Source organism: Globicephala melas, chromosome 16 (genome assembly GCF_963455315.2).
Source record: "Globicephala melas chromosome 16, mGloMel1.2, whole genome shotgun sequence".
In the NCBI taxonomy this organism is placed as follows: Eukaryota; Metazoa; Chordata; class Mammalia; order Artiodactyla; family Delphinidae; genus Globicephala; species Globicephala melas.
In genome coordinates, this window is record NC_083329.1 from 25,088,224 (window position 1) to 25,112,063 (window position 23,840).

General features: G+C 45.4%; 1 protein-coding gene across 3 annotated transcripts in view; it reads right to left on the minus strand.

Annotated features, from left to right (window-relative positions):
• PDCD11 (programmed cell death 11) overlaps positions 1–23,840 on the minus strand; it is a 41,940-nt gene that overhangs the window by 13,647 nt on the left and 4,453 nt on the right. For 2 of the 3 annotated variants that reach the window (XM_030865515.2, XM_030865514.2), the window contains exons 5-21: positions 22,704–22,865; positions 21,095–21,218; positions 20,413–20,594; positions 15,898–16,005; positions 14,579–14,785; positions 13,799–13,923; positions 13,557–13,617; positions 12,773–12,919; positions 11,187–11,438; positions 10,502–10,636; positions 9,806–10,000; positions 8,684–8,854; positions 7,696–7,915; positions 6,744–6,893; positions 6,218–6,333; positions 4,214–4,755; positions 3,263–3,325 (exon numbers count right to left, since the gene is read on the minus strand). In XM_030865515.2, the coding sequence (XP_030721375.1) occupies positions 3,263–3,325; positions 4,214–4,755; positions 6,218–6,333; positions 6,744–6,893; positions 7,696–7,915; positions 8,684–8,854; positions 9,806–10,000; positions 10,502–10,636; positions 11,187–11,438; positions 12,773–12,919; positions 13,557–13,617; positions 13,799–13,923; positions 14,579–14,785; positions 15,898–16,005; positions 20,413–20,594; positions 21,095–21,218; positions 22,704–22,865 (2,960 nt within the window). The remainder of the gene's footprint in view (positions 1–3,262; positions 3,326–4,213; positions 4,756–6,217; positions 6,334–6,743; positions 6,894–7,695; positions 7,916–8,683; positions 8,855–9,805; positions 10,001–10,501; positions 10,637–11,186; positions 11,439–12,772; positions 12,920–13,556; positions 13,618–13,798; positions 13,924–14,578; positions 14,786–15,897; positions 16,006–20,412; positions 20,595–21,094; positions 21,219–22,703; positions 22,866–23,840) is intronic. The other variant, XM_060286058.1, reaches the window with a different exon arrangement.

A 23,840-nucleotide genomic window follows, 5' to 3' on the forward strand; every position in this document is an offset into this window, starting at 1 on the left:
ACACACACAGAACATCCATGTGCCTGGCACTCTAACAGATAACTAACAGATAATTTACATTCATTATCTATAATGCCTTTATACATATATATATGTATAGTTAGGATAAAAAAATTTATTCACTCAATAGCTGATACAGGAATGCCTCTGTTATGAGCTGAATTGTCTCGCCCAGCCCCCCAAATTCTTATGTTGAAGCACCAACTTCCAATACCTCAGAATGTGACTGTGTTTGGAGACAGGGAATTTAAAGAGGCAATTAAGTTAAAATGAGGTGGTTAGGGTGGGCCTTAATCCAACACGACTGGTGTCCTTGTAAGAAATTAAGCTACCACTCAGTAATAAAAAAACAAATAACCTGACTGAAAAACAGAACTGCAACAGACATTTCTCCAAAGAAGATAATACAAACATCCAAGTAGCATAGGAAAAGGTGCTCAACATCACTAATAGTCAGGGAAATATAAATCAAAACCACAGTGAGATATTAACCTCACATCTGTGAGGATGGCCATTATCAAACAGAAAATAACAAGCATTGGCAAGGATGTGGGAAAAGGGAATCCTTCCCTGCACACTGTTGGTAGGACTGTAAAATGGTGCAGCCACTACGGAGAATAGTATGGAAGTTCCTCAAAAAACTACCATATGATACAGCACTCCTACTTCTGGGTATGTATCTAAAAGAATTAAAAACAAGATCTCAAAGAGATATCTGTATATCCATGTTCATTGCAGCACTATTCAAAATAGCCAAGGTGTGGAAACAACCTAAATGTCCATTGATAGATGAATGGATAAAGACAACATATATACACACAATGGAATATTACTCAGCTTAAAAAAGAAGGAAATCTTGCTGTATGTTACCACACGGATGAACCTTGAGGATGTTGTGCTGAGTGAAATAAGCCTGTCACAGAAGGACTGTGCAGGACTCCACTTATATGAGGTATGTGAAGTAATCAAATTCTAAGAAACAGAAAGTAGAATGATGGTTGCGAGAGGCTGGGGAGTCAGGGGGAAATGAATGGCTATAGAGTTTCAGTCATGCAAGATGAAAAAGTTTAGAGATCTGTTATATAAAAATATGCATACAGTTAACAATACCATAATGTACACCTAAAAAGTGTTGAGGGCAAATTTATGTTATGTTTTTACCACAATAAAAAAATGTGAAAAAAGAGGAGATTAGGACATAGATAAATACAAAGAGAAGACCATATGAAGACACTGGAGAAGATAGCCACCTGCAAGCTAAGGAGACAGGCCTCAGAAGAACAAACCCTGCTGATACCTTCATCTCAGACTGAAAGCCTCCAGAATTGTGAGAAAACAGATGTCTGTTTAAGTTAAAAAAAAAAAATTAAAAATAAAACACAAACACACATAACAAGTATGTGTTATCTTTTTTCTTTTCCCAAAATGATTTTAAACTGACTCTCTTAAAAAAAAAAAAAAAAAAAAAGGTGGGCATAACTACATTAATGGCAAGAGAAAACTCAGTGACCAGCAGGAATTCCAGAGATACATGTAATGACTTCTGAACTGCTCTGCTCTCTTAACTTCCCCCCCTCCAAATGGGTAAATGAGCAGGCACCGTTTTATCTAGCTTGAGTGTCCCTCACCAACGCTGAACTCAACTCGAAGACACACGACATTCTCTTTGGGCACAAGAGCTCCATATACAAGTGGGAATGAAAATATGATGGTATTTCGTAAGTCAACACCGTCAATTAAATAAATGTTTTTCCTCCTGACTTCAAAACATGTATTTTAAAACATAAAGCATTTGAGAAATATAGCAACAATAGCATTACGTTTATACTAAGTTTCTCAGGGGCCTCAATTAACATAAAATAATTAACAATACAACATAGGTGCGTGGAGGAGGGGGAAGATGTGCTAGAGTTTTTTACCTGTCCATCTGTCTATCTGTCGTTATAACTCTCCATCCTCCATCTCCTCTATGGAATGAACACATTTCCTGGCTTGGCCCGCACTGCCACTACCAAGGACCACCGCTATGGCTCACACTAGTCTCCATAGACAGGAGGGTGGACCAGCACAGCAGTGATAGTTCATGAGAGGCTCCAGACTCTGAGGGTCAAGAACCATTCAGGATGTTAGTAAGTCTTCCCACAATGCTCACTGACTCACCCCTTGCAGTATTCATTAATTTAACATACCTACCCTTAGCCTGGATAAACTACTTGACCTTAACCCTTAATTGAACAAGACGTCCAGCCTCAGAGGTGAAGACACCACAGACTAAAACAACGAATATGAGGAGGTCTCTGTTTTCAAGACAAAGGGACACAATCAAATCTACAAAACTAAGGAAACCACAGATTAGGCAAACAGGAACGTGTGCATCCACCAAATCTCATCATTCTGGAACTAAAGGGCTTACTTTCACATCCTTCAAAGTAAGCGTTGTTAGCATCTGGTACTTCAAGGTTCCAGGAATACTCCCCTACCTCAGACACAAGCCTTCTCAGAACTATTCCACTTCTACTCTGATCCCTTCAGGATGCTGACCAAACCTTATGCTCGGAAAGCTGCTTAAGAGGTCTTTCCATGACATCCTAGGCACATAAGACTTACAACCTGGATGGATCTGGGCCTGACCCTGCAGAGGTTCTGGCACAGTCACGTGTATCTAGCTTCAGTCACTGATGGCCTATCAGTTCCTACAGGCTGGGTTTTTTTAATGGGGGAAGCAGAAGCAGACAGGCCCATAGATCAACATGCTTGAGATCCTCTGAAAGAATGACCCCAGACAAACTGGATCCACCACTTCACGAAACTACTAGTTCTACCGGTCCACCTAGAATCCCTTGTGGAACATCCCTCTGCAGAATCCACCAGAACGTGACCTCAAGTCTCAGTCACCAAGCAGTGGTCTATTATCAAAGAACAGGCATTCTTGGCTACCTGGTGTTTATTTAGGGAATTACTGAGTTCTAGAAAATTAGGTTGAGAGCAAAAATGTTTCTTTTTGTTACATGCCAACAAACAGAACTGCAATCAGCCTTTAAATTGATACTTAAACCCTGAATACAGCTTTCACGTTAATTCTCATATAATCCCTCTAACCAGCTGTATGAGAACCAGACAAATATCCCTCCTGGAGAAAAAAAGACAACCTGGAGAGAGAGAGGCAAAATAAGTCACAACCCTGGCTGAATCAAGCCTAGAACTCAGGCTCCTGACTCCAAGCCCAGCGCTCCTTCCACGAGACCACCGGAGTCCCCCTTACCTTGGCCGAACACTCAGCTCCGGGATGGTTCGAATAAATCTGGGATGACTTATTGGGAGAAACCTGGAGAAACAAATAATGTCAAATCATTTCTCTTATTCTCTGTAACACCATAATCGGGAGACCAGAATTTCTAACTGCCCACCACACCGAGCTTAAAAACCCGCCCACTCCACTGCCACACCACCCAGTAGTAATACCAGGCCTGAGGCCTTCCGTTCTCATCGTTTTAGTAAATGTTAAGGAACTGGCTCATCTGATCTTTTAGGGTTGTCATATTAAATCCTGAAAAGAATTTTCCAACTCTTTCATTCTAAAAATAAGGAAATTGAGGTCTAGAGAGAACAAATGACTTACTGAAGATCCCACAGTTACTGAAATTAATATGCAAATCATTGGCTAGACTCTGAATTCTCTTTTTGGTTTTCTTATAGCAAGGACTTCTGCTGCAATAACACACTGTAACTAGATTGAAAGTAAACGAGTATAATTAAGGTATGCTGTGGAGGATGGATTATAGTAACTGCTGACACATACGGAGCAATAACTATGTGTCAGACAACACACCAGGCACACTCAGTGCCAGGTGTTCTCTCTTCCAATCTTTGCAATGGCCCTGCAAGGTAGTCACTACCATTACTCTCACTTTACGATTTAGGAAAAATAAAACCCAGAGGGCTGAGTAACTACTTAACTCCTGGTCGCATAATTTTAAGTGGCAAATCTGGAATTCGCCCCAGATCTGACTCTAAATCAACGCTCTTAACCACTACATTATACACCATTAAAAAATAAAGACATACAAAAGGATTATTTGGTGAACATTTTGGTTAACTAAAAGAAAATCTAACGTATGCACAACTTTTTGGAAACTGCCTCAGTTCCCATGCCTTCTCCCACGATTACCACCATCTCCCCTCAAAGCCAGTCCCTCCCCCAAAGCCTCCATACTTGAATGTCTTCATGTCTCTCCCGCCAATCACTCGGGCAGTGACCTTCTTCCCAACTTTCAGCTTGGCAGTAGGAGATGTGCCCACTGGAACATCATCTAGAATGTGGGAGGCATGGATGCAGCCAATGATGCCATCTTCCAGGGTCACAACCACATGGGTGGGCTTAATGGACTTGACGGTCCCTGTGACCATGTCCCCAATGGACAGGGTGTGCTTCCTTACAGCCCCTAAAACCAGAGCTGGATCTACTTCTTCATCCTCGTCGACCGTCTCAGAGTCCTTCCGGGTCTGTCTCATGGTCCTCTTAGCAGCTGGCCCCTCAACGGCCAAAAGAAGACCTGTCACTCCTGGTTCTGTGGTCTGGAGGGTTAGGGAGACACCCTGTCCCACCTGCAACTTCTCTGAATCAAAGCGGAAGGTGTCGTTGAGGTGGGAGGTCAGGGAGAAAGCTGCTAGCTGGCCAGTCTCTACCAAGGAGGCAAGGGCAAAGGGTTCCTCCAAGTACTGCACAATCGCCTGGTGCTCACTGCCTTTCTTCAGCTGGAAAACAGAAAACCCACCATCCCTGCTTCTTACAGAGCACAAGGACTTGTTCCTCACCCACTGGGCAGGGTAGGTCTGGGAAAGTCCTCTGAGTCCAGGGGGCTCAAGGCTAATCTGAGCTGTAACAAACTAGCCTCCACTCCCTGGACCCAGCTTTCCCCTCCTGTACACTGAGGCGATGTGACCACACTCAAGGAGCCACATCAGGATCACCTGGAGTTAGCCTCCGTTTTGAATTCAGATTCTGAGATCCTGTCCTGGAACTAGTGAAAGCAGAACTTTCAAGGTGACTGTGACGCACAGCCAAGTGACCTCTAATGGTTCTCCAGCTTTAAGACACTGTGGTTCCCCCTCTCTTGTCCTGCAGCTAGCTCTCCACCCAGTTTATTCACTCACTCAACAGAGACAGTCATTACTGAGAGCTTATTGTGTGCAAGGCATGTAGCCTGTCTTTCTCCAACATCCAACCTGTGCTCATGCCCTTACATGCACTAGCTTCACTCGGATGACAAAACGGGAGAGGGACCTGCTAGAAAGCTTAGTGAGGGGTTAATACTGTTTTCTATTTCTCTTTGTCTCTCAAAGTCTTAAAATTATAAGCAACTGGAGGTTAAGGATTACATCTATATAATTCTCTGTAACATACCCTATGCGATTAGGGGATTAATAAGTACTTTAGACGATGACGAAATATACACGTCATCCGGAGAAAGATACCACTCATTTTAAGATTTCCCTTGAACCCATTCTTTGCCCACACAAAAGTGGACAGAAGAGGGTGTTAGACGAGCAGCCTGGAGGTCAAAACTACCCACAGACATGTTTTGTTTGGTTCACATGATGTTTAAAAAAGAAAAATAGTTTCCAACATTTCCTACATTTATTTCAAATAAAAAATCCACATTCTGCCTTCTCTTAAAATTCAAAGACTTCCCAACACTAGACCCAGATGTTCTCATGTGGCAACAGTGAGATGGAACCGAGTAGTCTCTGCTCCTCTGCAGCAGTGCGTGCACTCCGCAGTCTGTCAGTCCAGGTGTCGAGTCCTACTGTCACCACCCCCTAAGACACCTGGCCCACTTCACTCATCCAAGCACCTGCTTGGCCCTAATCAGGGTGACCACGTGATTTACAGCCCAAACCACAGTGAAAGTCACTGCAACTAACAAGCACACCAAGGGAATTCCCTGGCGGCCCAGTGGTTAGGACTCGGTGCTGTCACTGCCAGGGCCCGGGTTCAATCCCTGGTCGGGGAACTAAGATCCTGCAAGCCGCGTGGCTCAGCCAAGAAAACAAAAACAACAAGCACACCAGGGTGACAGGTACACCTGGGAGTGACCCAGACAAACCCAGGCACACGGCCACCCTGTCTACAGGTATCTGCGAACCACGTGGGGTTGAAGGGGTGTGTAAAACCTTTGAAACCATGGGAATGGAAGTCCTCAGTCAGCAAGCTTACCTTTTTAGCTTTTCTATTCACCAAATCGTGGCAGAGGGAAACATGTACTTCCAACTTCAACATATCAACATTTAAGACCACAACCTTCTTTTTCTGCCCAGATTCCACCTCCTGCCCTGCAGTGCAGAACCAAACACAATGTGATCACCCTCCTGGAGCAGGGGCGAAGGGAGACAGCATCTCTCCAACAGCCCTGCACAAAAAGGAAAAGTAGACCTATGTCCTAGGTTTACATGCGCTAGGGAAGCCAAGGGTCTAGCTCCCATAATTCACATTCAGGTTGTGTCAGTTTATGCAACCTGGTATATAAAAATCTAGATTTACCCAAATACAACAATAAAGAGATTCATACCTAAACCTTCTTTAGTATGCTGCTGTCTTCATTTGCGTTTACACAAGATAAGCATGCCAAAAACTTCTGCTGTATCAGCTCATCTATGTATTTGGAAATTCTGTACCCAGAAGAGGAAGCAACGGGCAAGTGGTTTCCCCTACAAACCATGATGGGCGAGAGAGATGCACTCACCTGCCCGATGATACTTGCTGGCTCTTAGGACCAGGCCGGGCACTGGGCCCTCACTGAACAGTACAGAGCCGTCTCCCAACACCTCCTGCACCTCTAGGTCAAGGACCATCCCTGGGGTCATCTCAGCCAGCGTCTGGATCAACACAGAGTCTGCCAGAGACCCAAAGGAAATAGGGATTAACAAGATGAAATGACACTCACCATTCTTTTCCTTTGGAAATATGCTGACACATGGAGGACATTTCCAACATGGAGCGTTGGAACCACTACGAAGGCAAAATTGCTCTTGGTAAAAATGTCTGATATCCATGAAAATTCCCAGTACAGGCAGAGACCTATGCCCCTTGCTCACCCCACATGGCCATAATTCATGGAATAGCCAACGAATGCCAGAAACACATGCTTTGCTTTGATTTCGGAATTTTCATTCTTTCTGTTTGGAATCTACCCTCTCAAGGTTCTTATTCCCAAATCCCATCAGGGTTCCAACAAATCTACACAATGGTTCAAAGCTTAGTAGAGTCAGACTAATAACCCCCCCCCAAAGTCTTCTAGCAGGTCCCTGTTCCATTTTATCATCCACTACACATCTGATGAATAAAGGAACAAAAAGTGAAGAAGTGAATGGATTCACAACAAACGCAAACCTGAGGTCACAGAACTCAGGGAAATTTTGATTCTGAACTGGGAGGGAGCCCAAGGGGAACTTCTGGGATACCAAGTAATGACCTTTTATCCGAATCTGGATGACAGTTACACAGGGATGTTCACTTTATGAATGTTTACTGAGTTGCACTCTAGAAGATCTGTGCACTTTATGGAGATCCCACTCCCATCAACAAAAGTTTACCCATATTTTTTTAACGTCGGGGAAGACCAACAACTCATGGGAACAGACTGAAGACGCACACGCCCCACCCCTGGCCCTCATCCTCCGCCCTCCTGCCCCCACCTCGGTTGCTCATGAGGCTGCGGACGCCCTGCCGCTCCTCCAGGCACTGGCTCAGGAGGAGGAGGCTGGTGGCGGCCAGGTCCCCCCGAGTGCAGTCCGACAGCCGCAGCGACAGCAGCATCCGCTGCTTCTCCTCGTCCACGTTGGTCACCTTAGCAACCACTGTCTGCCCCTCGACAAAGTGGTCACTTGTGGAGGTCACAAACTTGTCACTCATGATCTAAAAGGGAAGAGCGGGCACAAAATGAAGAAAGGAAAGGAAGTCTCTATTAAGACAACCCACTTGAAACACCCAGCAAGAAGTGTGTGAGGCAGGAGATGGACCCCAGGAAGGTCCCCCCAGCCCTCTGAGCACAGCTCACCTCCCTTTTCGTAAAAACACAGGAGGCGCCCTGGCTGCCAACCCAGCCGAGAAGGCCCCAGAGCAACTCTCTGCCCCTCACTGTGCATGTTTCTGGGGCCCTCCCCCCCCCCCATTGTTAAAATTGTTCTGGCAGGGGATGCAAATGAGACCTGCCCAGGCAAAACATCAGGGGAACACACCTACGGAAAGGACGAAACACTTATGAACTGTCTGTGGCAGGAATGAGCGATGAGCCCTTTTGCTCACTACCGTCTTACATGGGCTTTGGTAAGACTCCTCTCCGCTCTGGGTGTCAGTTTATGCAGCAGGCCTGAAAGGGGGTTCAACTACGGGATCGCTAGGATCTTTTCCAGTCTGAAAAGTCTGCTATCCAATGACCTACCCAATGCTGTAGCATGAAGTAGAAAAGGTGCCCCTTCCTCCAGGACACAGCCCTGAGCCAAGACTTACAGGCTGGGCAAGAGGACTGCAGACTGAGTCTCAGCTCCACTCCCCCTCAGCCAGGTGCCTCTGTGTCATGCCCCTGAAAATCTTTCAAGAGAATAGATTCTTTCCCACCAACCCTCAGGTTCCATGGCCCTGTTGTCTCCCCTCAAAGGCCCTTGTGCAGGGAGGTGAACTTACAGCTTTGGGAGCCAGTCCACTAAGGCCTGACGGGAACTGGACGAACACACCATAGTCCTTGATGTTCTTCACAAAACCAACGAGCAGCATTCCAGGATGGATTTCTGAGAAGCTCTTGGGATCCTGGCCACCCTCTACTGCAGACACCAAAGCTGGCTTCCTGCAAAGGAGCTAGTGGCACTTCGTCAAGGAATGTTCCAGAAAGGGCAGATGAGCTGTCCATCTCTCCCATCTCCACTCTACACCCTCTCTACCACAGTGATTCTCTAAGTGTGCAGACCAGCAGCATCAGCATCACCGGGAACTAGCTAGAGGCAAATTCTTAAGCACCAGCCCAGACCTACTGAATCAGACACTTGGGGGGCGCGGGGAGCAGGCTGTGTTGGACCACGCCCTTCAGGGGATTCTGATTCACACTGAAGTCTGGGAATCACTGTTTCGTTCCTGCCCTTATTAACTCACCTCCAGATTACCGGAGGGGACCTAAGGGGAAGGCTCATCCCTGTGGTTTGGCAGCTGGACCGGCCGTGACACCATCCTCCTGCCTATCTTCACACTAACCAACCCTATTTCCCCTCCTCTGCCTATCTCCACTCTAAGGAGAATCGATTTTACATTCTGCAAGAAAGGAGGCAGTGTCTTCCTTCTAAGCGCCCACACGAAGACCGAAAGCAATATTCTGAGACCTATATCCCAGCAGAGGGAGGCGGAGGAGAGAAAAGAGGACAGCAGGTACTTATTAACTGTTCCAACTCAGGGGTGAGCACTGAGTGCCCCAAGAAGGCTGGACGTGCCACTGGGAGTGTCCTACTGGGCCTGAAGTGCCACGTGGCCCTCTCCCCAACACCCTGGGCTCCCCCTCTGCCCTGACCACCCGCATCTGCCAGCAGCACCTCGATCCTGCTCTAACGCCCACCAGGGGAACAGAGGCAAAGTGCAGCCTTGCCCACTGGTTTGGTCTGTGGAGGTATTTCTGCAGTCTTCTTTCTTTCTTCTTTCCCATGGAGTTTCCAACTAAGAGCAGAGCCTGACCCTGAGTTCCCCAGCGCCCCCCGCCCCGCCGAGGGCCCACAGCTCCCATACCTCCACCTCCGCGGCCCCCCAGAGACCAGTAAAGGATACAACACGCCCCTCACCCTCGCTCAGACACAGGACTCTGTGAAGGGTGTCACCTGCCTGGAGCCAGCAATGCAACAGTGGGCCATTGGTGACGTGGTCTGACAGATGAGACGTGGGAAGGAAGCCGGGGATGTTGTGAGGCAGGACAGCCACCTGCAGCCCATCTTTGGTCTTCTCCAGAACCTTCACATCCACCAACTACTCAGGGAAAAGGAAGACAAAAAAGAGCGCTTGTCTTGAGCAGAGAGCAACTCGTGCGGGTCAGGTAGAGATCAGAGGCATCGAGTATCTAGCACCAGGGATGACTGAGAGGTCGAGATCAGAGAAGCAGCTTTCTCCCACTCCCCACCCCACACTCCCAAAGACCCAACAGGCACACACACCCACACACGCAGCAGGACCCATCTGGTGCTCACATCACTCCTCTCCCAGGTCCCTCCACTGGGTCCCAAAGGAAAGACAGTTTTGCAGGCTGGTCCTAGGGACCAAGAGGAAAGAGGGCAGCAGCACACTGCTGACAAGCCACACCGTAACCGCACTTTCCTTCCTAGACGGTCCATCTGCTCTGACACACAGCCCCAGAGCCTTATCTAGCTTCCTTGATCATCCCTCTGCATGGTTTCCAGCACCCCAGGTGTCAGTGGCGCCCTGCTCTCTACCACCGTAACTAAAATAATTTGTCTGGAGAAGTCCAGGTACCTGCCCAGCGTTAATGGCTTTTTTTTTCTTCTGACTGTGTCCCGCACATTCTTCCTTTGGATCACCTGACAGCTTGAAGGACAAGAGCATCCTCTCTTTGGATGGCTCACAGTTCAGCACTGCAACCTTCACCACCTGGTGAGAAACCATACCTGCTTGGCCCTGGAGAGAGGTGCCCCCCACCAGCACCACAGAGGCCTTGGGTGATTCGCCAAGACCCAGGATCAGGTCAGAAGGCAGTGAAGAGAAACGTACTGAGAGCTACACAGAACCCCCACAAGTCAGCCTTTCGGTTGACAAAAGACATGAATGAATTTTGGGGTATAATCCCAAGTTTTAAAAAATCACTTTTTCCTAGACAGACCCAGACTCATCAGACTTAGGGCAGTGCCCCCTTGTGGTGATAGTGGCCTCAGAACAATTTCTGATGTGAGGGACACTAGTGTATAACAGGTGAAGATTAATTTCTTCTAGGTTGAGGGCCTAAGGTTTGTTAGTTTGTTAGCATCCATTGAGCTCCCTTGAGGGTTTCTCTCTGTTCTGTTCCATCTCCTCCACTTAGCTGGCTCAGGCCCGCTACCCAACATGCTCTCTTCTGTAACCCTTAAAAAGTAGCCTTCCTACTCCTTCAAATCTGTGTTCATGGGGTCACCAACGGTAGGAGCCTATCCAGGGGAAGGCTTACCTGGCCAGTGTAAAAGACACTCTCTGGGTCAGGGATATACTCGGCACTGAGCTCATGCCTGGGCACCAGTCCCTGCACGTCATTGTAGAACTTCACAATGCAGCCGTAGTCCTTGACCCTGAGGATAAAGCCGTGTGTCTGCAGACCAGGCTTAGCATCAGCATAGCAGGTAATGGCAGGAAGTTTGGACTCAACCAGGGTTTTCTTCAAGGTCATCATCAGCTTCCTGGCTTCAGGGTCACAAAGCAAAACCTAGGGAAAGGATACTGGCCGTGACCAAGTCATCCATTACCAAGAGAGCCACTGAGCTGGTCTCTGCATCCCCCTGAGAGCCATGGTCAGTCCCTAAAAACCTGCTCTTTCTCTCTGAGAATAATAGCTACAGACCATCCCCGCTTCCTGCTGGATGACGACCTAGGGAGCATTCACCTCTATTTTAAATGTACTACCTCCCAAAAGTCCCCTCCTGGGCCTAGAGCAACACTCACCATCCCAGTGCACCTCCAGAGAGTCCTATGTCGGTTACTCCTACTCTGCCTCCGCTCCCTCTCCCTCCTGGACCACTGCATCTCGTCTAACAGAATGAATGACTGAACCTTTACCCCCTCAACAGTGTTGCGGACTAGCTATAAACTAAGACTGAGTGCGCCAACCACCTCTCATTCCTCAAAAAGTCATCTCCTCGAGGGCAGAGAAATTCCTCTATTTCTAACTTCCTGACCCCACCACTATAAAACTTTGTACCAATGGGTAATCAATATCTTTGTTGAGTCCATAATGAAATAAAATGAAAATAAGAAATCCAACATTCTAAGTGTCTGCACACACCAGGCCCTAAGCACCGTGTATTATCATGTCTAATCTTCACAACTCTGTGAAGCTTCTCTCAGGATCCAAGCCTTTGTTATAAAACACTCAAGTTTCGGCAGCTTTGGTTGGGCTATTTCCGTGCCTGACACAACCCCTGCTCCTCCTCAACCTTCCAAATCCTACCCATCCTTTCCAGTTCAAGCCCCACCTCTGCCAGAAATCTAGAAGACATTGTTGTCAAATAGAGCTCAATTCGAAAACTGCTTCTGCCATTTATTAGCTGTGTGACTCTGGGCAAGATACTCTGCTTTCCTAAGCTTTCATTTCCCCATCTGCAAAATGAGGATAACAGTACTTCCTTCATAGGGCCGTTTTAAGGATGAAATGGAGTAAGGCGTGTTACGATGTGCCTAGCACAGCAACTGGCACAGAATACATGTTACATGGTAGTTGCTATTGATCATATTGATCATCGTTGGTTATCAATGATTCTTGCTGCCCCAGCCTACCCTCACCTCCCCGTTCTGAGATATGACCACAGCATACAGCCTGCACCAAACCACCTGGCCTGCTCTCTTCATGTATGGATATTTTAACTACCAATTATACCATACAATTATCAAGGGCAGGGACCCAGTTTTCTCTTCCCAATGCCAAGCGCAGGACTGCAGATATTATGTGGTCACTTTGCGGAAAAAGGCAGAAACTTCAGCTGAGAAGCATCATTCTCTTCCCATATGGCCAAAACCCCACCAGCGACCCTTGAGGAGGCTCACCCGGCACTTGACCTCATCCCCAACGTGGTACTTCTTCTCCGGATTCTTCATAAGGATGTCGGCCAGGTGCATGGGAGGTACCAGGGCCCTGATTTGCCTGCCCACCTTCACCAGCATCCCGTATGGCTTTATGGTCATCACTTTGCCCTAGGAAAAGATGCCATGATGCCTCAAGAATATCTTTCCTATATTTCTTACAACAAAGCATCTCACACCTCTCGAAGCTCAGCTTCCTGAGGTAACTGTGCCTGTTATTCCAGATCTCATAGGGACAAAGCACATACCCCACAGTGATCCGGATGCAGTAGGGTTTATTTATGAGAACCTTCACATCTTTTTGTGTGAGGATCTTCTTTCAATCTGCCTTACAAATTCATTATCCAACGGAGAGGATTATGTCTCCTAAGGAATGAACTCTACATATAAAGGGGAGCTGCTCAGCTGGGGCTAAGTGGTTGGACAGGCGCAGCAACTGGCTTCTTACTAATATCCCAGCTGGCTCAATTATCAAAGAACTAACTTTTGACCTGGTCTAATCAACACCATCAAATCCCAGGACTGATGACCTACTGCCCCTGCGTAGTGGGGTGGTACTAGCAAGACCTTACCTTGAAATTAATTACAAGTTACCCAAGGGAAGAAAAAGAAATCCCAGTTAGCAGGCCAAGAGAAGGAATATGACTTTAAACGTGTTCACATGGGGACTAATGAGCTGACAGTTAACCTGTGAACTAAAGACTATCTGAAGGTGGTGGAGTATCTAATTATATGCTTGAGGTCTTACCTTTACCAAGGCCCCAGGTTTGATGTCATGATAACTAAGGAACTGAGCTTCAATAACAGACCTAGAACAAAAGGCAAATACAAGATTAAATAAATTAGGACAGAGACTGCCTAAAATTCAGGGCTACCAAAATCATGTTGGCAAGAAAGGAAACCCTCACCAAGCACGGCCACGAGACACTGTGGGCGTGCACTGCACAGGAGCACACCTCTACACCCCGCACAAGTTAGTGACAGACTTACGTCCGCAGAGAGAGCAAAGCCAGTTCATCCATTTGGCTGTAGTCGATGATTCTACACTTGTGAGTGTTCCCTGGCTTGAAGGTCTCAGGTTTGAAGACTTTCTTAGAATTGGAGAGATGGCTGAGCTACAAAGTACCAAGTGATTAAGGACCAGCCAGAAGCAATAGATCTGAGGCAATCAGACATTAAATCAGACATGGAGTTGACTCAGTACATTGGTCACCTCCCATAAAACCAGCACTCTTGATTACCTGTTAAAATAATTGCTCTAACTAAAGAACTACTTTGTACTATCACAGGATCTCTATAAAGTCAGAGAAGAGTCTAGATCATGGGTCGATAAATTACAGCTCACGATTAAGTGCCTATATTTCTAAGTAAAAGTTTGACTGGACCACAGCCGTGCCCTTTCATTTACATACTGTCCTTGCTGCTTTCAGGCTATAACAACAAAACTGAGTAGTTAGGACAGAGTCTGTATGATCCATAAGCCTAAAATATTTACTATCTGGCCCTTTAAAGTAACTTTCCCAAGCCCTGGTGTAGATCCTAACTCATTCTTATACCTACCATCAACCAGGTATCAATTACGGCAAGTCAATTTTAAGGCACTCTAATATAACAAACAGACCTTGTTCTAGTCCTTATGAACTGTCTGCCACGTTTGGGGAAATTCAAAAATAGGAAACTAATACCCAGGGATGAAGGAAGCAGAAAAGAACTTGTGTCCCCAAAGTCCTTCTGGTGATAAGATCGTGATGAAACAAAGAGCCTCCTTACCCGGGCATAGGCCAGAGCCCCATCCGTCAGCCTGAAGGTGGCCCCGGCATTGCCGAAAAAGCCCTGGACAGGAACATCATCCAGTACAGCTCCCAGCTGCTGGCAAGAAAGCCGGGTGAGTGGACGCCCGGGCTGCAGGAAGACAGCGCGCAGGCTCAGCCGTACAGCTCTGGTCCGAGGATGGACGCAGAGGACACAGGCCCGTACCTAGCCAAGGGAAAGGGCATAATGAGCAAGACCAGGCACACCAGGGACAAGGCACCCTGGAGCAGACTTTCAGGAGTCAAGACTCTCCATGTGTTGACCAAGCTACAGATGTAAGTACTAAAATCAGCTTGTGCAATCAAACAGCATGTCCCAGAGGAACTATGTCCGACTGAATCAACGCTTACACAAGGCCAGGAAAACATATACCAGGGTCCCCTCAACACCGTGAGGCTAATAATACATATGCAACAGGAGCCATGTACTGGCATCACTATATCAGAAGCTCATCTGAAACACACCAGAAACAGCCTGCTCTGATCACAAGGCCATAGCATGTAAAACGTCTCAACTCTGCAGACAAATACGGCTACAAGGAGAAAAAAATTACTAGAAAGAGGTTCACCAAAAAATTAACAATATTATTACTAGGTGGTGGGAAAACCTACTTTTACTTAAAAAAAATAAAACAACAACAGAAAAAACCAACAAAGTCTCTATAGCTTCCATTAGTATGTGTTACTGTTAAAAACAAAAAATAAATCATTTTAGGATTTTTAATAAAAAACAATGACTACCATATATTGGGATTTTCTTCCCAAATATCAATGTTCATTGCAGAAAATTTGAATATTTAGACAAGGGTAGAAAAATCACCCAGACTTAATCACTAACACCTGATTGTATAATCAGCCAGCATTTTGACCAGATGTACTTTTTAAGACTTTTTTTCCCCAAAATTGAATCTATATTATAGCACTTTGTAAACTACATTTGTCTATTTAAACATATATCTTGTTCTATGTTAAACACTCTATTAGAACACTTTAAATTACAAAAGCAAAAGATTTACTACCAAGAAAAAAAAAATCAAAGAGTATGAAATAAAAACTACAAGTTGCCTTCTTCTCCACAGGCTCCTTCTCTAACCTCAATCCCCAGAAATAACCACTGGCAGTTTCTTGTAGTCCTTCCAAGACACTTTTCATTCCCCTCACCACCCCTCTGACACCTGTATACATGCAGTCCTAGGACCCGCCTGTAGCAGCTGTGACACTGGATGGCTGGTTGGGACACAACTGAAATCCAGAAAAGTTAAGTGCAACACTTCTTACCGGCTGATTTGAGAAGTATGTTCTGCCTTTCTTAGGGTCCAGGTGCATAAAGTCAACCAGGCCAGTGAAGAACGAGAGGAATTTTAGCGTAAGGCCAAATGGAGTCACCTAGAAATAAAAAGCATCAGTTATGAAAAACATCTCTCTGAAGGAACCAGGAATGAGACTGTTCATAAAGCCACATTATCCATGATAATGATAACTGTGTGTCGCTCCTCCCCCAGCTAACCCTTAGCGTCTTTCTTCCCATAAAATGAAATGGCAGCACATCTCCTGGCACTGGCTGTTCCTTAATTCAGTAAGCTCATCGCCTCCGGGCCTGAGAGGACATCAGTCCTCCACCCTTGGGATTTCCCAATGGGATGGAAGGCGCTTTACATGAGGATCCTCAGGGAACTGCCAGCCTGACAACTGGGACAAACTGTTGCTAACTTGGTGATGTGCTCAGACTAAGGTAAAAACCCACATGCTTGCCAGAGGGAGATACTGACCGTGAGCAATTCACCCTACAGAGCCCCACAAAGCTAAGAAAGTAGAGGTGACAAGCCTCTCAAAAGAGAGCAGGGAGGCAAATGACTGAAATAAGGGAAACTAAGTCAGATCCCCAGGTCCTCTCCTCAAACTATAGGGTCCACCCTTCTCCCATCTCCACAGAAAATGGGAGAGTTATTCTCTGGGAAACTGTACCAGACTCAAAACACAGGAACAGTGCAAACCATGAAAATGTGAATTAAGAAAAATTCTGAATATCATATATAGATATGGAGACCGCCAGCCCCTTTCTGCCATCTAGCTCTTAGGCAGCCAGGCTTATATGCTCCTGAATCGGGTGTTAGTAGATCCTTTCCAGAGAAATCTAACATGCCAGAGAAGACTTCTAACAGTGACATCTGGAGGTTGCCACTAGTTCCTGACCCTGACAGGGAAGTCAGCCAGTCAGCAAGTCGCGCCCAGGAACACAGACTTCCCCACAGTTTTTTAGTGCCTCTCTCATAACGTGGCAGTCAAAACAAAAACTCAATAGAGAATGGGAAGTTTAAGTTGAGAGACTTTCCCAGAGGTAGGATATAGACAAATACATGCATGTACCAAACCAAAGAAGAGAGGAAAAAAAAGAAAATTAGAACTGATCCTTTAAGTCCAACATCATACCAACGGAGTTCTAGAAAAAGAAAAGAAAATTATATTAAAAATTTTAGGGCTTCCCTGGTGGCACAGTGGTTAAGAATCTGCCTGCCAGTGCAGGGGACACGGGTTCGAGCCCTGGTCTGGGAAGATCCCACATGCCGCGAAGCAACAAGGCCCGTGAGCCACAACTACTGAGCCTGCGCATCTGGAGCCTGTGCTCCGCAACGGGAGAGGCTGTGACAGTGAGAGGCCCGTGCGCCACACGCGCACCGCGATGAAGAGTGGCCCCCGCTTGCCGCAACTGGAGAAAGCCCTCGCACAGAAACGAAGACTCAACACAGCAAAAAAAATAAATAAATATATATATTTATTTTTAAAAAAAATTTTTTTAAAGATCTGATAAGGGGCTAGTATCCAGAAGATACAAAGAACCCTTTCACCATTAACAATAAAAAGATAATCTAACTTTAAAATGGATAAAGACTTCTGATTCAATATTTCTCCAAGGAAGATTTATAAATGGCCAATAAGCACATAAAAAGATGCTCAACATCACTAATCATTAGAGAAATGCAAATCAAAATCACAAAATACCACTTCACACCCACACCCACTAGGGTGGCTATAATAAAAAGAATAATAATAAGTGTTTGTGAGAATGTGGCGAAATTGGAACCCTTATATTGCTGGTGGGGATGTAAAATGTTGCAGCCACTTTGGCTGTTCCTCATAAAGTTAAAACACAGAGTTATCATATGACCCAGCAAGTCCATTCCTAGATATACACTCAAGAGAAATGAAAACATATGTCCCTACAAAAACTTATATACAAATTTCATAGCAGCATTACACATAACAAGACAAAAGTGGAAACAACCCAAATGTCTACCAACTCCATATGATGGAGTATTATTCAGCCATAAAAAGGAATGAATCATTGATAAATGCTACAACATGGATGAACTTTGAAAATATGCTAAGTGCAAGAAACCAGACATAAAAGGCTACATACTGTATCGTTCAATTTATATGAAATACCCACAACAGGCAAATCTAGAGATAAAAAGTAGATTCGTGGTTGCCAGGGGCTTGAGGGAGGGAATGAATGGAGAGTGACAACCAATGGGTACAGGGTTTCTTACTGGGGCGATGAAAATGTTCTGGAATTAAATAGTGATGACAGCTGTACACCCTTGTGAATAAACTGAAACACCACTAAGCTGTACACTTTAAAAGGGTGAATCTTACTATATGTGAATTATATCTCAACTTAAGAATTGGAAAAGAAAAAAACCCACAGTGATACAGAAAACTTTCCCAGAACTTAAGGATCTACATTTCTGGATTACAGGAGGTCAGCACAAATAAATGGAAAGAGAGTCATACAAAAGCACATCATTGCGAAATTTTAAAACGAAAGGGATAAAGATAAGATCCTTGAACATATAAAGAAAAGGAAATCAAAATAACATCAGACTTTCCAAAAGCAGTAGAGGCCAGGTGACAATGAGAACAAGAACTTCAAAATTCTGAGGTGTTTTTTTTTTTTTTTTTTTGGCGGTACGCAGGCCTCTCACTGCTGTGCCCTCTCCCTTGCAGAGCACAGGCTCCGGACGCGCAGGCTTAGCGGCCATGGCTCACGGGCCCAGCCGCTCCACGGCATGCGAGATCCTCCCGGACCGGGGCACGAACCCGTGTCCCCTGCATCCGCAGGCAGACCCTCAACAACTGCGCCACCAGGGAAGCCCTCTGAGGTATTTTTTACCTAGAATTCTAACCCCAGATTAACTACCAATCACACGTTAGAGCAGAATAAAGTTATTTTCAGATATACTAGGTGTGCGGAAAAGAGTTAACATAGCAGGCCTGAGACTGCGATCCTTGGAAAAGCATGCTTGCGGTGTTGGCCCTGGCCTGGTGTCTGGGAACTTAGACTTCAAGAGGGTTCCCACCACTCTCAGAACTGAGTGGCTCACTGTACCTAAACTATTTGTGCAAACAATATGGTTTATGCTAAACACTCGAATTCCTTAGGAGAGTCAGGAATTTTGGTACATGACAGGCAGCAGGTGCCTATGTGACCAGCCGCAAATAAAAACCCTCAATGAGCTTTGCTGCTAGACAACATTCACCCATGTTGTCATAACCTGCTGCTGGAGGAATTAAATACACCCTTTGTGACTCCACTGGAAGAGGATTCTTGGAGGCTTGTGCCTGGTTTCTTTCAGACTTCATTCCATGGGGCTTTTCCCTTTGCTGATTTTGCTTTGCCTCCTTTCACTGCAATAAATCACAGCCGTGAGGGCCACTATATGCTGATGGTGTGAGTCTTCCTAGTGAATCATCAAACCTGGGAGCGGTCTTGAGAATTTTAAGACACATGAGGTGAAGAAATTAACCTCCCATCTGCTTTTCTGAGGATGCTTCTGGCGAATGTGACACATTAAGATGAGTGAGTAAAGCCAAAAAGAGGAATACATGGAATCAACGAAGGTTCTATCCAATACAGAAGAGTGGAAAAGGATCTGGGATGATAGGGAAGGGAGCCCTACAGAGCAACCAGTCCAGACTGGAGCCGGATGACAGTAAAAGGGGCTCCGGGTAGGGGAAAAAAGTAGCAAAGATTATTTAGAGGGTTTGAAAACACAGAAAACAGTGAGAGAAAAATAACTACAGGATGTATGAAGAAATAGTGAAAGGGAGGAAGAGAATTCAGCAAATGACAAAAACAAAGCTGATTAGCAACTCCAGAAAAAAAAGCTGTTCAAGAAACAAATTATATTACCTAGCCCAGCAAATAAATAATATCTATGTAGTCATATAATTTAAACACTGAATAATGATTTAGCCAAAATTTTAATATTCCTTTGTTGAAAGGTTGGGAAAAGGTAAGGATAAGAGAGCCAAAACTTTATCTACCTTGATAAGAAGTTCAAACCCAATGCCTCAAAGTGATAAGATGCAGCAGAAGCTTATTATTATACTTGGAAACACACAGGTAAATTTCAAAAGATAAGCTAAGAGTTAAAGATGGGGGTTAGATGGGATGAGAGTTCTTCATCATAAGCCTTTTAATACCATCTGATCTTTTAGATCAGCACTGCCCAAGAGAAATATAAGCCACATATGTAATTTTAAGTTTCCTAGCAGTCACATTGTAAAAATTACAAAGAAACGGCTGAAATTTATTTTAATAGTTTATTTAACCCAATATAGGTAAAATATTATCATTTCAACACGTGGTACTGGCTACATTTCCAGTGCTTAATGGTCACATGGGACCAGGGGCTACCCCACTGGACAGCACTCTTTTAGATTGTGTGCACGTACTACTTTAATAAAAATTATTTTTATTTTAGAAAATAGTAGTAACAATGAACGGCTTACCTTCTGTACCTGGGCTTTGACTACCAGTCCTGGCAGCAAGCTGTTGAGGGTCCAGTTTTGCTCCTCAGTAGCAATGGCAGCAGAAACTTCTGAGTAACCAACAGACAGACTAACAATTCCTCCATTGCCTTTCACCTCTTCAATAAGGCAGTTCAGGTAGTGACCTACCTTCAATTTAGCACCTGCAAGTCCAGCCCCCAAAAGGAAAAATACCTATTATGAGAAGGACTTTGAACTTGGGCTCGAGTGATACCTGAAAGATCCATGGCCTACCTGCCCAGTTACCATGCAATACTCCCCATATTCCCAATTTCTCAGGGACCAACTACAAGAAGGGCGTGAAATGACCCTGACTGATCTGGAATCAACTACCACAAAAAAAATATGAAAACCTCAACAAGGCGAGAGAGTACTGGTTCAGAGGCTCTGGGGGCCCAAATTTCAGCGGAATCTTCTAAGTGAGAAAAAGTGAAACTGGTCCATCAGATCTTAATGAGACTGCCACGCCCTGACCCTTCATACATCTCCCTTTTTCTATCACCTAAGATTAATAGTTGGTTTTAGCAAAGCCAAACATGCGTCAGGGTCAGCATTCTGCATTTTACTCACCAAAGTGGCATTTAAATATAATCCCCCATATACCACCTCACTACCATGGACTGGTCCCTCTTCTTCCTCTCACCTTTGTTCTTCTGTTGGATGTACTCCTGGGCTTTCTGCAGTGGCAGAAAAGCTCTGGCCCCACTAACACCAATGTCCACTAGATAGCCATGGTCTTCCAGGCTGGACACAGTGCCCGTGAGCAGCTGGAGGAAGGCAAAGCATTTCCAAAAGTTCAAAAGTCAAAGGTCATGGGACACATAACAAACATCCACTACCAAACATGACTGTTCCCACCATCCCATAATCCCATACATCCTCTCACTTTTAACTTTAAACCTCAATCCCTACAACACAGGGAATATAGCCAATACTTTATTATAACTATGAATGGAGTCTAACCGTTAAAAATTGTGAATCACTATAACGTACACCTGTAACTTGTATAATATTGTACATTAATTATACTTGAAAAAAAATTTTTTTTAAACAAAAGAAAAAAACCCTCAGTCCCACTACAGGATAGAAGAGGGAAAGACATCAATTTTAATTCTCCCAGGGTTTGAAGGATCTTATAGTTTGTAGACAGAGAGGAGTTGAATAATGGAATGACAGAGAGGGGATTCTCCCCTGGAGGATTTTCAAAAGATAGGAAAGACTTTCATGTTATGCAAAGAGATAAACCAGATGGCCTTGCAGTGCCAGCACTCTCAGCACCATGACTAATGAGAATCCAGAACTACCCTTCTAGCTGTCATCAAGTCTTTTCTAAGCACCTCCAAGATGTCCCCCCCCAAATCCTGCCAACCTCCTTTACCTTTCACGGGAAGCACTGTGGCATTCAAATCTGGCTCTGACACTTACTAGCTATTTGGTGTTTGGCCACTTAAGTCACTTAAACCTTTTTCAGTCTGTTTTCTCAAATGTACAAGAGGGACACCTATCAGCCTCACAGGGTTGCTATGAAAATTTCTTCAGAGAAAGTGTCTAAAACAGCACCTGTCAAACAGTGGCCTCTCAATACCTGTCAATTTCCTACAGCTTGGCTTACTGTCATTCCCCACTCTACCCAATGTTCAGGGCCTGGTCCAAACCCCACCACTTCTAACCAAACGTTCCAAGATCATACTGATCTCCTTCCTCTTAAGTGAGTATAGTTTATATGAGTGTGTTTTGTACCTACTTGACTTGGAGGCACTGAGTGGGGATACATTTCTCCTGAACCTCCACAGGACTGGGAGACTCAGTAGTGGATCATCCATTAGTACGGCTGACAGTCTAATTGCCCTGTCTACCCTGTCTCTCGCTCTCAGAGAGCAGCCCTCAAGCTCTCCCCACAAACGCCAGTGGCCTCTGAAAAAGACTTAATCTGTGAAGAAGTCTCGGTAACGAAGGCACTTCAAGGAACTCCTTCTTACCCTTGCTAAGATTCCTTGGAAGCATTTTTTTCCCCCTACCAGCAAATCTTGGGCTTGCTTTCCCTTTATCCCCTCCAGGGTAATGTGATTAGGTTCAAGTCTTCAATTTCCATTAAGTACCCAAAGTACCCTGGCGACCTTCCCCCCAGGAAAAGACTCATGCCCATGTGTAACAGTTAAGCTGAAAGTGAAAGGTAGTCTAGGCACACCCCAGGAGGCAGGACAGGGAGAAGGCATGTTGCCTGCTCCTCTGCCCTGGCGCCAGAGACGTACCATGCCGGGTTTCAGGGCCTCAGCACTCAGCACTTTGTTGACATTTCTGGGGTTCAGAGACAGCTTGACATTCTTTTTGCCCCTCTTTGTGACGTCCAGACTGCTCACCACACATCTCACCAGCATCCCAGGTGAGAAGAGCTCAGGCAAGCTGACCAGGTCCTGCAGAATACAAATGAGAAAAACCTGATACGTACCCTTCCCCTGCACTGAGAATTCATTGCCTGGTCCTGGCTCAGCGGTGTCTCAACCTCAGATCCCAAAGAGCCCAAAAGGCAGATGAAGGGAGTAACTGCTCACCCACAAAGGAAGCGGCCTGTGGCCATATCACAGTCTTGGATTACAGCTTAAGGTCTCCAAACATCTCCACGCAATGGGCAGATGTAAAATGACGTGTTAAAAGAATCGTCTACAATTACTGTCTCTACTTCCTCATCTTCTCCTCACTCTTCAGCTCACTGCAATCTGAGTTCCACCTCCATCACTCCATACTTGATCTCCCAACAAAACCTCCAATGACTTCCATGTCGCTAAACCCAACAGTCCACTTTACAGCCCTTCTCTCACATGACCTTTACAAAGCATTTAACTCTGGTGCTGCTTCCTTAAGCATTTCCTCCCGGCTTCCAACCCTTCATTCACCATTTTTCTTCTCTGTGTCTCTGGTCCCACCTTCTTCTGACAGCAACTCTCCTTTTATTCAGCAACTAAAATATAGTATTTGCCCCAGGCTCGGTCTTTCAGTCTCTTCTCCCTCCGTGTGCTCCCTCTAAGCAACTTCTTCCCTCTCCATAGCTTCAATTACCACCTATACAAAGAAGTCTAACACATTCATGTTTCTAACCCAAACGTCCCTGAGCTCCAGCATCACCTATCTACTGGTTGTCTCAACTGTACCTCAAACTCAACGTAACAGAAAATCAAATCATGATCACCTCTCCTAATCCAGGTCCCTTTCAGGGTTTCCTGTCTCAGGATGGCATGGCCAACTGTCAAGCCGTGCTCAACAGAAACCTAGGACTCACCTCTGACACGTCTCTCGGCCTTGCCACCCATATGGAATTCGTCACTAAGCGCTGACTTTACCTCCTCAGCCCTCAGTAAATCCATCCATCTCAAGACCCTACACTACAACAA